Below are 14,787 nucleotides of genomic sequence, written 5' to 3'. Positions count from 1 at the left end.
GTAATCAGCAATTCTGTCAAGCCTCCCCATTTTATTTTGAAAACTTGGTATACGTTGTTATTTCACAACATGACAAAAGTTCAAAGGAACGGATGTGACGTTTGTAAACATCCGCACATGCCGTAATTTCTTACTTTATTTATATTTACCATATTCTTCCAAACTTTTTGAAGATTGTAAAAATACTATCATTTTATCATTTCGATTTAATAATTGAAATAATGACACCAATAATTTTCTGCAAAGAGAAAGTCATTTTTATGAAATTTAAGGTCTAACTTTAACTTAAGTCAACATTATGTGTGTGTGCTTAGAAAAACTGGAATTATTTCGTCATAAAACTAATTATTATCCTTGCAACTAGCCCCGCCCCCTGTATTCCCTCATCACGCCTGCTGTGAAGGCATGCCCAGGCAAAGCTCCGATCAGACGGTCATCATTCACGTGACGTGTGTGTTATTCCTGTGAAGGCGTTACCCAGTGTTTACAACCTCAACATCAGCAGCGTGTGGATAAAACTCCTGAATCACCATCTTGGGATACAGTAAGATGATCCTATTTCATCTTTATTTTTTTAATTTGTTTCAAATGACATTTTATGCATTGTATTTTTATGAGTTTATCAAGAAAAAGGGAGCTTCTTTTCTTTTCTATAAAAACACTGTACATAAACAGAACAATATAAAATAGTATATATTAGAATAATACAATCTAATACTTCTGTAACTTTTTACCTTAAAATCTGATCTTTTATCTCATTATTTTTGGCAAATTGTACCAAAGTCTGAACTCTTATCCCATCATTCTGACTTTGTTCATATGATTTTTTTTTTTTTATGATTATTGATTTTACCTGAAATATCAAGCTTTTTATAACAGTTTCAAATTGACACAGTTAACGTCAGGTAAAGAAATGTCTTCTTGCTTACCCTTATCTCTGTCAGTTTTCTTTTTTTTTCAAATTTGATTTAAAATAACTGTTAGAATATATACACCAATTTAGTTTTGGATTACAAAGTAATAAAAAAAAAACCTTCACCATCATTGTCTCAAATTTTATATCATATGAGATAATTTTTTTTCTTTATCTTTGTCTTTTCATTCTTTGAATATTCTTTGCCCTTTTTTACGCTGTGAAAGTAGCCTACATAGAAATGTAAGTGAAGACAGACTATATATAAGTAAACAAATGCACCAGAAAGAGATTTACACACACATAAAAAAACATGAAATATTTGTATTCTTTTTTAATCTATGATGAGAAAGTGTGGGTATCAGTGAAAACTGAAAAAAGTGTTGAAGCGTGTGAGATTTGCTGCGGCAGAGCAGAGGTGAACAGAATCATGACTTTGACATCCATATTTGAGCATAAAAACACAAATATTGAATGATACAAAACAGTCCAAAGTTTACATGTTTTACAAAGAAAGGAAGAGTAAAATGTTTTATCTTCTTAATGAGTCAAATGTTGGATTAGATCATAGCGTGACATTAGTTTTCAGACATACTTCTACCAATTTAAAAGAAGGTGAAAAAAGAAAGCCATTGGACAATAAACCTTAAAGCACAATTTTTTAAAAACAAAGAGAGTAAAGATCCTGAGGGAGCTTTTTATGGGAGGGTCATTTCTAGAGAAGTATTTTCCACATTTACTCTGTACAAATATACTTAAGGATATTCTCAGAGGAGCATAAACAAATCATAAAGAGATCCCAATTTCAAAGTTAGAAATTGCACTTTACTCAGTGAAAATACAAAATCATGTAACAACAGTTTATGTATGTCATCTGGACAGTAATCTCTTGCAGTGAATATTTCTCACATGGATTATACTCTTCTGATGGGAAACAAAAAAAGAAGCCGTGAGACAGGGCAACTGTTGGAAAAAAGATTCAAATTTAAATGTTTAAAAATACTACTCATCCTAAAATGTCTTAAAGTGTTTATATTTCTGGCTCCAATCTTCATCTGCTCTGAGCTGAATCATTTTTACAGTTAATATCATAAACAACTCCATCTTCAGAGACGATTAACAGTGCAAAAATACTTTCATATAAAGTCCATGCAAAGTGTATTTACTCAGACAAGCCTTGTGCATACATCAGTAACAATAAAACTGCAGCTGCAGCATGGAGGTACGACGGCTGGATGAGGGAGAATCCAAACAAAACATCTCCATCAGCCTTACCAAGCAGACAGACACAACAGTTACTGCAAAAAGACAAAACAAGATTGCATTGTGCTGATGTGAGACAATCCTGTCTGAGGATCAGCTGCTTGTGATGCAGCATTGTCTTCTTCTCAGGGTTGTGGTCAAACAAAGACAAGATGACATCATTTTACCGCCAATGCGGACACCAGTGTTGTAGAGCTCGAGTTCAAAACAGTTTTCAGGACTTGTGACTTGAAGTTATATAAGATCAAGCAAAGACTGCAGTAGGACTGTGAAAATGGAGAGGAGGGCTAATATTCATAACAGACTGCTGAATGTTTTTGTAAAGTTTTTTTGCATAAGGATCTAGTAAATTTGATCAACAATAGCTCCTTCCAAGATGCACAAAGAGGTAGCACAAACTGTGGGTTGTGCTTTACAAAAAATTCAGCAACATAAACAATATGTTGATGAACTCAAACTTTGTCAGACATCTTGTCAGGGTGAAATCAGGAAAGTAAAGATGCTAAAATTACTTGAGGTGCTTTTTGACCAGGAACTACTGTAAGAGGAACCAAATAGTTCCCGTAGCCTATCGCTGGCTGTGTTTCCTCTGAGGGTAGATAAATTACCCTAGAATTAAATCCAGACCCTAGTTCCTGCAGTCAAAAAGCAGATAGTTCCTCAAATAGCCCCTGGTTCCTAGTGTCAAAAAACACCATTGGTAACTAATGCTGGATTCAAGAAGTTTAGTCTGTTAGAATTCTGACAAATAACAAGCAGGCTGCAGCTCTTTTGATCTTTGCTAGACACTTACAATGAAGCAGAACTGATAAAGGAATCTCCAAATCTAGAGAGGCAGTGCGCAGTCACACACACATCAATTTCCTTGTAGTTTTCTACAAATCCAAAAGGTCTCACACTGTCTGTCCAGGGTCAGGCAGTCAATAGTTTGGACTCAAACAGCTCTCCCTCCTTAAAAATCCATAGATAAATGAGACTGAGCTTGGACTCTTGATTCTTCTGAAGTGATTTAGTCTTGCAGATGCCAGTCTCAAGGCTCAAATACAACACTGGCATCCACAACAGCAGTCTGGCTGCACTAGGTTAAAGCTACACACACACACATTGTAAACATCAGTTTTTGTGGAAGTCTTTGTTTCAGAGAAGCCTGGATGCTTGGCAAACACAGAGGAGAAAACAGGTCTTTGCAAAAACAGACAACTTCAGCACAACAAAGGAGGCAAACATGGTTAAACAAGGTGGGGCAGGCTCACAGGTAGTGAATATAAAAACTGTGATATTTCATAAGAAAATGTGAATTTTAAAATAACAAGAAGAATGGATCCAGTCTTTATCAGCTTGGCACAGTGCAGGTCTGAGCAGCAGAGAATCATCTGTTGTTGTCATATTGAGAAAAGACTGTGAATTGAATGCGTTTTTAGAACACTTTTAGCATCTTATTGTTGAATACTTCTTTCTGGATCAAGTCTTCTTGTGTCTTTTTTTTAAACAGTGATGCTCAAACATTTAAATATTACTGTAAATAAACTCTAAATGAAACATTTTAACCCTCCTGCTGCTCAGCTGTGCACAGTGACTCACGTATGAGGATACATTGTGCAGTTAAAACTTAATAATCCTTGTTTAAAACCTCACAGGGGCAGGAAAATGCTCTCAAAGAAGACAAGAAAGAAAAAAAGAAATGCTACCGACACTTATTCCATATATTCATACATCACTTTACACAAAGTCTTAGCTTATGATTTGTGACTGGAGAAGCACCTTCAGTTTATATTCAAGACAAATATCCAGTGATTAAATAAAACACAAAGAATAAGAATCTATAAATATGTCAAAACACAGGGTGAGAGTGTGAGGGGCAGAGAGAAGCTGTGGTAGAACTTGGTTTTATCAATAACAAACAACAATGTATAAAAAATATAGATTTGTTGAAACCAGCAGTTCACTTACTTCAGTAAACACCCGGCAAAAGTCTTATTTAGACCAGCACAGTCTTTAGAGTCATCAGTGAGAGGTGGAGTAAGTCGTGAATAAGACTCTGATTGTAGAGGAGAGCCTGTGTTTCAGGGAGGTCTCATGAAAACAGACGTTTAAAAAAGAAAAACAGGTTAAAAATTTGCTCCATTGTAAACTGAAATTAGAGAAGAGGATCAGAGCCATGTGTGAAAAACTTATTTCAATTTTGAGATTTTAATTAGAACCTTAACTGGACTGACAAATTAGTGAAGTTTCCACCCTGAACTTCAACCTGCCAGCACCACAGCTGCATTTCTGCAAGAAGCCGGAGTCAGATGGTGTGTGAATGCAGGAACTGTTTTAGAAAACTGCCCTATTTCAGTCTATGTGTGAAAACAGCTCTGATCTAACTGAATGGAAACTTTAAAAGGTCTGAGACACCAATACTGGAAATGGCATTTTAAAATTGAGAAACTAGAAAAAAATTCAAATTTTCTAATCCAATCTAATTTTTACATCACTGTAATTGGAAAAAAGTATTTGCACATAGTTGTACAAGTCATATTTGTGCTTTATATATTATTTCTCTGTTCTCTTGAAAAAGGGTTAGGGTTAGGGTTAGGGTTAGGGTTAGGGTTAGGTTACCTGTACTTCATGTCACTTTTCATTACATACTTTTAATACTTAGTGTTTAAATTGTGAAGCATTATAATAAGGTGAGTGTAGTGTGCTTCCTAAATAAGGCTGCCTTTATGTCTTAAATTGCATCATAATTTTGACTTTTGTGTTTTTCTAGGATTTTCCTTCAGCCCTGTTTTTTTGCCTCCTTTGAAATACAGCTGAGAGCTCTGACTTTAAGGGGAAAATAAAACATTTTTGTGCTTTGAATTTGTTTTTTTTGGCCTTGTACAATTTCTTTTTTGTGCTCCACTTTCTTGTCTCATGTATTAAACATAGTTCTAAACTCAAAACTTCAATAAACTATTAACGCAGGACTCTCTTCCTCTTCCGCAGTAAAAGAGTCTAGGTGTGAAGTGTGATAATTCCAAAGAAAGGAAAGAAAGAAATAATGGAGGAGGCAGCAGGATGGTGTGTCAGTATGTGTGTGTATCAGCACACACACACTGTGTTCTTGTTGTGCTGTTGGAGGACAGGGGACACGTTATTGGACTCCTTCTGTTTCTTCTCTGCATTGTGTTGGACAAGCGGTGGCCTGTCAGCAGTCCTGCGCCGCGCTTTTTTAGCCGGCGGGCCTGTCGATGATGGCGAGACGTCAATAGTTCTTTTGCTGCTTGCTGTCCTGCTGTCAGCTGTCCAATCAGAGGGGCCGGATGGACAGGGCAGCTCAGTGCTACTGTATGAACACAGCGGAGTCACAGAGAAGGGGTCTGACAGAGAAAGGTGGTACACGCTCTTATTACTCCCAGAGAGTCCGTCTTTCCTTTCCAATGTGGGGAGGAGCTCACACACAGCTGATGGAGAGTCTTCCTCTGGAGGGCGCTGATGAGGACAGAAAAAGAAAAGATGTGAAGAAGTTTAAGTTAAGGCTTTAGCTAGGATCAAATGCACCAGAAGTTCAAGTACTTGTTTTCTCCAGCAGATAAGCCCAAAATTTAAAGAATATGGAGAAAAGAAAAACAGCCTATGGTTTCAGAGAAACATCCCTTTGATTTCAGTCCAGATAGGTCTGCACATGGTTACTTTTAAAGCCATTTCAAAAGAAGCTGACTCTTTCTAAAAAGTAAGTGGTAATGCTCGGTCACAGAACTTGAACTCTTGCTGCTGAATCACTGCCATGTTCAGGTAGTTTCTTCAAGGTTGCAGCAACCTTAGGACTTAAGACTGCTCATAACCAAAAGAAAGAACTAACTGTATAGTTTTAGCAGCAGAACAAACAGAAGCAAACACAGATGTCGCATATATAACCCTATAACAAAGTTTTGGAACCTATTAAAATACAAACATGACCTAACTTGTTGCTTCTTGAACATACAGAAGGCTAAAACGGCAGCTTTCAGTTAAGTCAGACCAGCAGACAGAAAACTTGAATCACTGCATTCCTTTATTAATCATCCTGAAGCAAAATGTACTTTTTCAAAGAACTCTCCAAAATGAATAAGAGAAGATAAGACACGTTGAGGCATATCGCCATGTAATGATGTTATAAATACACTGCTCAAAACAATAAAGGGAACACTTAAACCAGTGTTTCCCAATCCTGGTCCTGGGGTACCCCTGCCCTGCTCGTTTTTTATGTTCCCGACTCCAACACACCTGATTCAAATGATCAGCTCGTCATCAAGCTCTGTCCAAGCCTGATAACGAGCCATTCATTTGAATCAGGTATTGCTGGAGTGGGGTAACCTTTAAAACATGCAGGGCAGGGGGTCCCCAGGACCAGGATTGGGAAACACTGACTCAGGCCCTCCTCACACGAGGACGGCCTCGTATCGTCTTGGCGTCGGCATCAAAACATGTATCGGTGTTTACACATCGTATTGTTCATAGGCTTGTGCATTTACATGACAACGCAAAACTGTCGTCGGGTTGCCCGTCTGGTTCTGCTCCGAGGTGGATTCCACGTTAACAAGTGCTCATGCACGCGTAACATGCTGCGTCTCTGCATGAGCACTTGTTGTTGCTGTAGGTGGTGTTGTTCATGCTCTCTGAGAAAATGTTGATATAATAGTCGAAGCAATATTTGTAGCTGCTGGAACAATATCAGAATCAATCCGCCTGTCGCCATTGTTGTTGTTGTTTGTGTGTGTGACAACGTGGGTTGAGGGGCGGGGAGTAGGGGTACTATGAGGTCACCGTCTTTTCCGGACTTAACTGTTTATACCAAGTATGTCATGAAGACGAATACGCAGATATCCACCTGCAGACCCGTTTTCAAAAAAGATGCAGAGTCATGGACAAATACGCGTCTCTGTGTGTCAATATCACCGGATCGATAGTTTATTTTACCGGAGTCATAGAAATTCGTACTCGTGTGAAGCCCACCTTAAACAACACAATGTAATTCCAAGTCAATCACACTTAAAATCACACTGTCCACTTAGGAAGCAACACTGAGTGACAATCAGTTTCACATGTTGTTGTGCAAATGGAATAGACAACAGGTGGAAATTATAGGCAATTAGCAAGACACCCCCAATAAAGGAGTGGTTCTGCAGGTGGTGACCACAGACCACTTCTCAGTTCCTGAGCTTTCTGGCTGATGTTTTGGTCACTTTTGAATGCTAGTGGTGCTTTCACTCTAGTGGTAGCATGAGACGGAGTCGACAACCCACACAAGTGGCTCAGGTAGTGCAGCTCATCCAGGATGGCACATCAATGTAAGCAGTGGCAAGAAGGTTTGCTGTGTCTGTCCGCGTAGTGTCCAGAGCATGGAGGCGCTACCAGGAGACAGGCCAGTACATCAGGAGACGTAGAGGAGGGCAACAACCCAGCAGCAGGACCACTACCTCTTCGTTTGTGCAAGGAGGAACAGGAGGAGCACTGCCAGAGCCCAGCAAAATGAGCTCCAGCAGGCCACAAATATGCATGCTCAAATGGTCAGAAACTGACCCCATGAGGGTGGTATGAGGGCCCGATGTCCACAGGTGGGGGTTGTGCTTACAGCCCAGCACTGTGCAGGACGTTTGGCATTTGCTGAGAACACCAAGATTGGCAAATTGGCCACTGGCACCCTGTGCTCTTCACAGATGAAAGCACGTTCACACTGAGCACATGTGACAGACGTGACAGAGTCTGGAGACGCTGTGGAGAACGTTCTGCTGCCTGCAACATCCTCCAGCATGACCGGTTTGACAGTGGGTCAGTAATGGTGTGGGGGGGGCTTTCTTTGGGGGGCCCACAGCCCTTCATGTGCTCGCCCGATGTAGCCTGACTGTCATTAGGTACTGAGATGAGGTCCTCAGACCCCTTGTCAGACCATATGCTGGTGTAGTTGGCCCTGGGTTCCTCCTAATGCAAGACAATGCCAGAGTTCATGTGGCTGGAGTGTGTCAGTTCCTGCAAGACGAAGGCATTGATGCTATGGACTGGCCTGCCCGTTACCCAGACCTGAATCCAACCGAGCACATCTGGGACATCATGTCTCGCTCCATCAACCAACGCCGCGTTGCACCACAGACTGTCCAGACTGTTGTAGGTAGGTCATACAGGCATGTGGAGGCCACACACACGACTGAGCCTCAGTTTGACTTGTTTTAAGGACATTACATCAAAGTTGAATCAGCCTGTAGTGTGTTTTTCCACTTTACTTTTAAGTGTGACTCCAAATCCAGACCTCCATGAGTTAACAAATTTCATTTCCATTGATAATTTTGTGTGATTTTGTCGTCAGCACATTCAACTTTGTAAAGAACAAAGTATTTAATAAGAATATTTCATTCATTCAGATCTACGTTGTGTTATTTTAGTGTTCTCTTTATTTTTTTGAGCAGTGTATCTACTTGAGATGTATTTTAGGACATTAACGTCTGGAATTTTTTGTTACACTAGTGTTCTAACTGGTTGAAATAGCAACAAAAAAGCTAAATTAGAATTGAATCTCTGTTCTCATTGCTATGAAATGCAAAAATCATGATCTAAATACCAAGACGGGTTTATTTGTAGAAAGGGACAACATATTTTCTCAGAGGTTAGGCCAGAAAAAGTTCTGAGTTTTTCTTTTTACCTTGACCTTAAAGTTATCCAGGTTGATTCGCTCAAACTTCAGGAAAAAAAGGATTGAGAACTGAGAGTCTGACTTCTAGATCTTCTTTATTATACTTTTAAATTTAATCTCAGGATTCGTAACCTTTACAGATTTTAGTCCTGCAGTGGTTACCATAAATTAAGCAACCATGTGCCATCATCCTGACTCCTGAAATACAGTTATCAGTGGTGCCAAATACCAAAATTTCAATTTAAAAACACTACAGATATCAAACGCATACAATAAAATATCTGCGTGTACCGTCTTTACCTGTAGGAGTGGAGTGTCAGCGCGGGAGACAGAGGTGGGAGGACATTGGGACATCTTGGATAAGTCGAGCAACACCTCCTCGTGGTGTAGGGTGTCTTGGCAAGTCCTGGACTCCTGCAGGGCGATTACAATAGCGCTGGTGTTGTCAGCACGCAACATGCGCTGCCGCCATCGTAACAGAGCATGACTGACCAGCTGTCGAGCGCTGTTCACCCCACATGGAGCCTGCATTATGGGAGACATTAATTCTTACTCATACATCACCAGAAGGTCACAGGTTTATTCTCCACTGTGATCACTGCTGAAAAATAACAGCTCACTCACCATGGCCTCGTCGTTGTTCTGACACATGGAGATCGCCTCTTGAGGTGGGACCATGTTCCACAAACCATCACTGCCCAGGATGATGTAGCGATGTTTTCTGGGGTCAAGGGTCACCACACATGTATCGGGCTCTGGTGAGACCACAAACTCTCCGCTGTAGAAGTCGTAGCTCCATAGATCGCCTGATGCACGGAGAAGAAACTAAGCTATATATGATTTTTTTTAACCACACTATTAATACCACAGCAGCATGAAGTAGAGCTTCTCTCTGTTAAATAAAAAAAGTGCTGCAAGCCTGCGTGCAGTCAGTGAAGCGGTGGGAAGAACTCATCCTGCTGTGGATATTCTGATTATCATGTACACAGATAATAATGACATCTGGTTTATAACCTATTATCAGTGTTTCAAATAAGGAAAAAATAACCACAGTGCAGAACCTCTGCTACCACCTCTGATACTTGAATATACTAAAACGTGCTGCTTCTCAAAATATCAACACAACAGCACATCCATGAACACGGTTATATCCACAAACAGCCAAGATGACTCACTGCTGCCCTTTCAAGAAGGACAGGTTGACTTCAAGCTGAGCACCTCTGTGATATTCAAAGTCTTATGAGTCACTTTAAGTTCCAACTGCAGATAAACCCGAGATTACATCCCCGTTTGTTGCCAAAATGAGGGTTTTATTCTTTTATAATAAGTGTGCTTTTCTTGAAAGGCCAAATGTAATAATGAATCACCAGTGCCACGAAGCAGGTCGCTGAATGTGATTTCTATGATCACCGTTTTTTTTTTTACCTAGAGCTCGAGCTACGGCCAGGAACGGTATCTGGTCAATGACGGTGCTGCGACGGACCGGGCCATTGTGACTCAGCCTCGGTCTCTTCCAGACGACACGGTTCACTCCAGACTTTTTGATCACACTGTGGAAAAGAAAACAGGGGACAATGCTTACAATAGAGCAGTGTGTTTCCAGTTTCACAAGATTGTTCTTCAATTTAATTTTCAGGTGTCTAAGAGAAGATTTGTGAATCTCTTTTGTACTAAACAGCTGCAGATCATCCTGTGGGTTAAGTCTTACCTCCCTCCTAGACCTTCAATACGCTCCCTCTCTCTGGGTAGCTCAGGTTTGTGGTCTTGTGTGACCTCCACAGCTCTAATGAATGGGACTGTGGGATCATCTTGGACCCCTAAAACCACTGCAGAGTCTCCAACATGGGCCACATACATTCGGTTTCCTCTGATTACTACAACGCTGGCTGTGGTGCCGGAAGTGCTGGGAAGGCCTGTGAGCGTCTTTGGCCATTCAGCTGCAAGTACAGGGAGAGGAAATTAATGTGTGAACAAAACTCTGTAACTTTTCTTCAATAGATATTCAGTTTTGTGTTTATGATGAAACCGTGGCTGTTAATTACTTCTAAAGAAAAAAAAGTACATACACAAGGTTGCATGAGCATCTAAAACACATCGCACCAAAATTGAATGGCGATGGCATGTGAATTACTCAAAATACTGTGACTGTTTGATCCGGAGCCATCCCAGGGACGCATTCTGTGTGTTACAGCTGTAAAGGATGTGCCTGTGGCATTGTAACGTTTCACTGTATGGGAGAACTTTGGATTTAGAGCGAGTTATGAAGACAGCGGTAAGAAGTCGGTAGATAAAACTGCAACTCAGTGTTGCCAACTTAGCAACTTGGATGTTATATTCAATGATTTTTCAGATCCCTTTAGTGACTTTTTTTCAAGATCGCCGGATGTCACAACTAGCGACAAATCTAGCAATTGTTCTGGGGTTTGGAGACTGACTTGAAAGCGTGTTTCAACCTTCCCTTTAAAACCTACCTTAATTAACTTAAATGTTGTCAATAAACTTATCAGAGGCTTCCAAAGCCATGACATTATCATCTGGGCTTTCCCAAATTGTTTAAAGGCATAGTGATCTGAGTATGTCAACTTCTTACTCTTAAGAAAGTAATAAAAAATTGTCTAAAAAATTCTCTCTCCCATTTTTCTGGCATTTAGCAAATAGAAATAGTTTTGGTAATCCTAAATGACCAAGAACAGGAAAGGTTTAATCTGATTTAACGTTAGATGGTGAGAAAAAAAGGTTATGTACCTTTTTATATAGTGTATGTAAACTTCTGGTTCCAACTGTACATGTACCTTACAGACTGCTGCTTAAGTTTAACCGAAAACAGGAAGCCAATATAAGACTACTCAATCTGAACTGTGCAAACAAAATCACAAAAAGTGCAAAAAATACATGCAGCTTCAGCCCATTGTTGTACCAGTTTATTATATCGACAGAATTTGGTGCGTTGGCCGATTTCTTATGTTTTTGTCTAAGCCAATATCTGCTGATACCGGTAATGTGCCGATAATATTGTGCACCCCTAGTATTCTGGGGTGTTGATAAAATCTGAACAGTGGTTTTTTTAAACCTTCAATCTCTACTGAACTTCAGCACACCGACCTACAACAGTATCTGCAAAGAAATGATAAAAATGAAGGGCTCTAAACATGGCTTATCTTTTATCCACTGCTGTCACCAATAAAGACTTGCTGATGTGTTTAGCCTGACAGTATCATTGTGAATTCAGGGTCAGTATAAAAGACATCGTCCTCTGTGCCCTGAACAATATGATCAAAGTTTACAAACACTGTTTGTGTACACACTGTGTCTGTGACCAGCTGTTTAACAGCTGACATGCCCTGACATGTCCTCATAGACACCTGAGCAGACCGTCTAAGTCTGTGGAGCAGAGAGCACACAGGCAACTCTCCCATTCAAAAAGCTGTTACACACAGAGGGGAAAACAATGCACTCAGTGGTGCTCCAATGGAAGAAAACTAAGCTGTGGACATAATGTACTGCAGCTGGCTGTGTGCACCAAAGCAGACTTTCTTTATAGACCTAATGGCTAATGATGCATTCACTTGTTTTTCAGAGCTCAGAGTTCCCAGGTTAGAAAAATGCATTGTATTTCTTTATTTATTGCCTAATCAGAAACCCTCAGGTGAAAAGAAACTAACAGATACAACCGTTCACTAAGGCGTGATTGTCAAATGAGCTAAGTTTTCATTTTTATTTTGGCGCAGAGTTTTCAGCTGGTTAGAGAGCAGACAGAAATCAAAACTGTTGCTCGGTATGATCAACAATTAAAAAAAAAGCAATGAATACAAAGACTGACGACTCATTTGTTGATATATTGTGTCTGAAGCTGATGCTACAAGTCCAATAAGGGGATTTGGACCTTTTTGCACTTTCTATGCACTTTTTTTCTTTTGTTTTCTTAAATGCTGCTGTGACTCCTGAATTTCCCCTTGGGGATAAATAAAGTATTTTCTATTTCTATTTTCTATCTATTCTATTATACCAGACTTTTTGTACATTTTCAACTGTAAAAATTCCCCTCAACCAATCCAACTAGCAAAAAATCAGGGGAATTTTTGAAATACAAGAACATGATTTTAAAAAGTGCTAATTTCTCTCTGGAGGGCGCTGAAATTGACATAAATTTCTTCACAGGAGGTTCAAACCTTGAAAAGATAAATATACTCAGGAGTTTACGTTTCACTTTGTAAATTGCAATAAAATACGATAGTATGATGATGGCAGACTTGTTCATGTAAGTAATTGATGATCACATGCTATCTTTCATGGGAACTCACTTATCCCAACTCCGGGTTGATCTATTAGATTGATAAGAAACTTCATGTGACTGTTGTGATTATCTCCTTTGTTTGTTATGGCAAAAATAAAACCAGATACTCTGTACGGCAGTATGGGCCCCGGGACTTCTATTTTAGTCAAAACAGTGTCTAGATTGCATTTTACTGTAATGATGTAATGATCCAAAAGTTTTTTTTTAAATGGTATACTCAGGGCTCCATGTTACTAAGAACATGTTTCCCATGATCTTAATAAACACTTAAATTTAACTGCAGATTTTTTATCACCTCGTTTCAAACTGCAGGTACATTATGTACAATATTACGCAAAATCGCCCGACACTGTGACCTATGTATCGGGATATGAACAGTATGATGTGCACACTGTTGAAAAGCTGTTGAAAAGTTGTAACTTATTGAGGTGTTATGAACTTACGTAACTTCTTCCACATAGCATGATGGCAGGCAACAAATCCTTTGCGGAGAGCAGCGCATACCTCCCGGTCACAATCCGACCAGAAGCCCCGCTGCTTCTTCAACAATTCCCACAGATAGTCTCGCGCAAACTGCGCAGCCTCGCGACCCCCGTGTCCGTCAAACACAGCGAAGAACGCTACGGACCGGCGGGAACGACCCACGGGGCTCGGCTGAGCTCGTGTCGGGCTTGGACCCCCCGGTGGCGGTGTTTCCACTGATTCACATCGGTCTTCAGTCGGTTCTGATTCACATGGTGCCCCTGAAACCCCCGCGGAGAGTATACAGTCTGTGTTCGGGTCCCCGGCCGAAGAAACAGCCGTTGAGTTTCCTCCGCGACGCTCGTCTGGATCACCCGACGAAGGCTCGTCTTCCCCCGGCTCGGGCTCCACTATGACCTCGGTCACATCTTCCATGTATTTCCTACCTCCTTGGTCGGTGAAAACACTCACTCGCAGCAAAAGTGTGTTTTCCATTGGTCCCAGTTTCTTTGATTCCAAATTGTCGGTTCTTTTATCATATAAAATAATATCAGAGTACACTAAGGTCCAACGTCCTGCCTTTGTTTATGTTGGAGCGTAGTAGGCATGCTCAAACGCGATGACGTCAGAGTTCTTCTTCTACTGTTAGTTTTCTGAAGACGGCAGGTCAACATTACTGCCACCAATGGAAACCGGGTGCGGTTGTGTTGCATTTATAGTTTGCGGTTGTATTTTGTATTCTTACTATCATTATTCTATTTTTATTGTTATTGCATTATTGCACTTATTTGAGAGCTACTGGGACAAAAAAAATCCTCAAGGGGGATCAATGAAAAGAATATTCTATAGGCTTCTTTTTGGACATCATTGGGTGTCAAGAGTAAGTTTTAGATGATCACTTTAAGTGCAGGCAAATTTACTATTACGTTATCTTTAATCCGTTTTTAAATTAAATAAACTTCTTCTTTTTTTTCTTTTTTTTTTTGCAAAATTGCAAACTTTGGAATTTTAATTAAATTTTCTGCAGGTTTTATTTATTTTGAAATTTCTGTTACTTTTTGAAGTTTTCATTTATTCAAAATCTTTGCAGAATTGTTTTATTTCAAACTTTTTTTAACAACCCCAAATTTCTGAAATTTAAGATTAAGATTCAGGATTTAAGTGTATTATATTTTAATATATTTTAATGTATATATATTTAAAATATATTCGCAAACTCTTGAA

At 39.8% G+C, this 14,787-nt stretch overlaps 1 protein-coding gene across 1 annotated transcript; it reads right to left on the bottom strand.

The window, feature by feature from the left end:
• Positions 1–1,248: 1,248 nt before the first annotated feature.
• Positions 1,249–14,234, bottom strand: LOC141798098 (protein phosphatase 1D-like). The gene is made up of 6 exons (XM_074679887.1): positions 13,545–14,234; positions 10,516–10,744; positions 10,233–10,357; positions 9,432–9,613; positions 9,108–9,332; positions 1,249–5,632 (listed from the first exon to the last, which is right to left on the bottom strand). The coding sequence occupies exons 1-6, from the start codon at positions 14,056–14,058 to the stop codon at positions 5,243–5,245; spliced, it is 1,665 nt and encodes a 554-aa protein (XP_074535988.1). The 5' UTR covers positions 14,059–14,234; the 3' UTR covers positions 1,249–5,242.
• Positions 14,235–14,787: the final 553 nt, after the last annotated feature.

Source organism: Halichoeres trimaculatus, unplaced genomic scaffold, assembly GCF_033239565.1.
Source record: "Halichoeres trimaculatus isolate MK-OKI-2021-1 unplaced genomic scaffold, fHalTri1.1 fHalTri1_scaffold_9, whole genome shotgun sequence".
Lineage (NCBI taxonomy): Eukaryota > Metazoa > Chordata > Actinopteri > Labriformes > Labridae > Halichoeres > Halichoeres trimaculatus.
This window is presented reverse-complemented; position numbering and strand designations above follow the sequence as displayed.

Excerpts from the sequence above, each read along its gene's own strand:
- LOC141798098 (XM_074679887.1), bottom strand. The coding sequence starts at position 14,058 with ATGGAAAACACACTTTTGCTGCGAGTGAGTGTTTTCACCGACCAAGGA. Across the intron at positions 9,614-10,232 it reads GGCCGTAGCTCGAGCTCTAG|GCGATCTATGGAGCTACGAC; the intron begins GTAAAAAAAAAA and ends TCCGTGCATCAG. Across the intron at positions 9,333-9,431 it reads AGAACAACGACGAGGCCATG|GCTCCATGTGGGGTGAACAG; the intron begins GTGAGTGAGCTG and ends CCCATAATGCAG.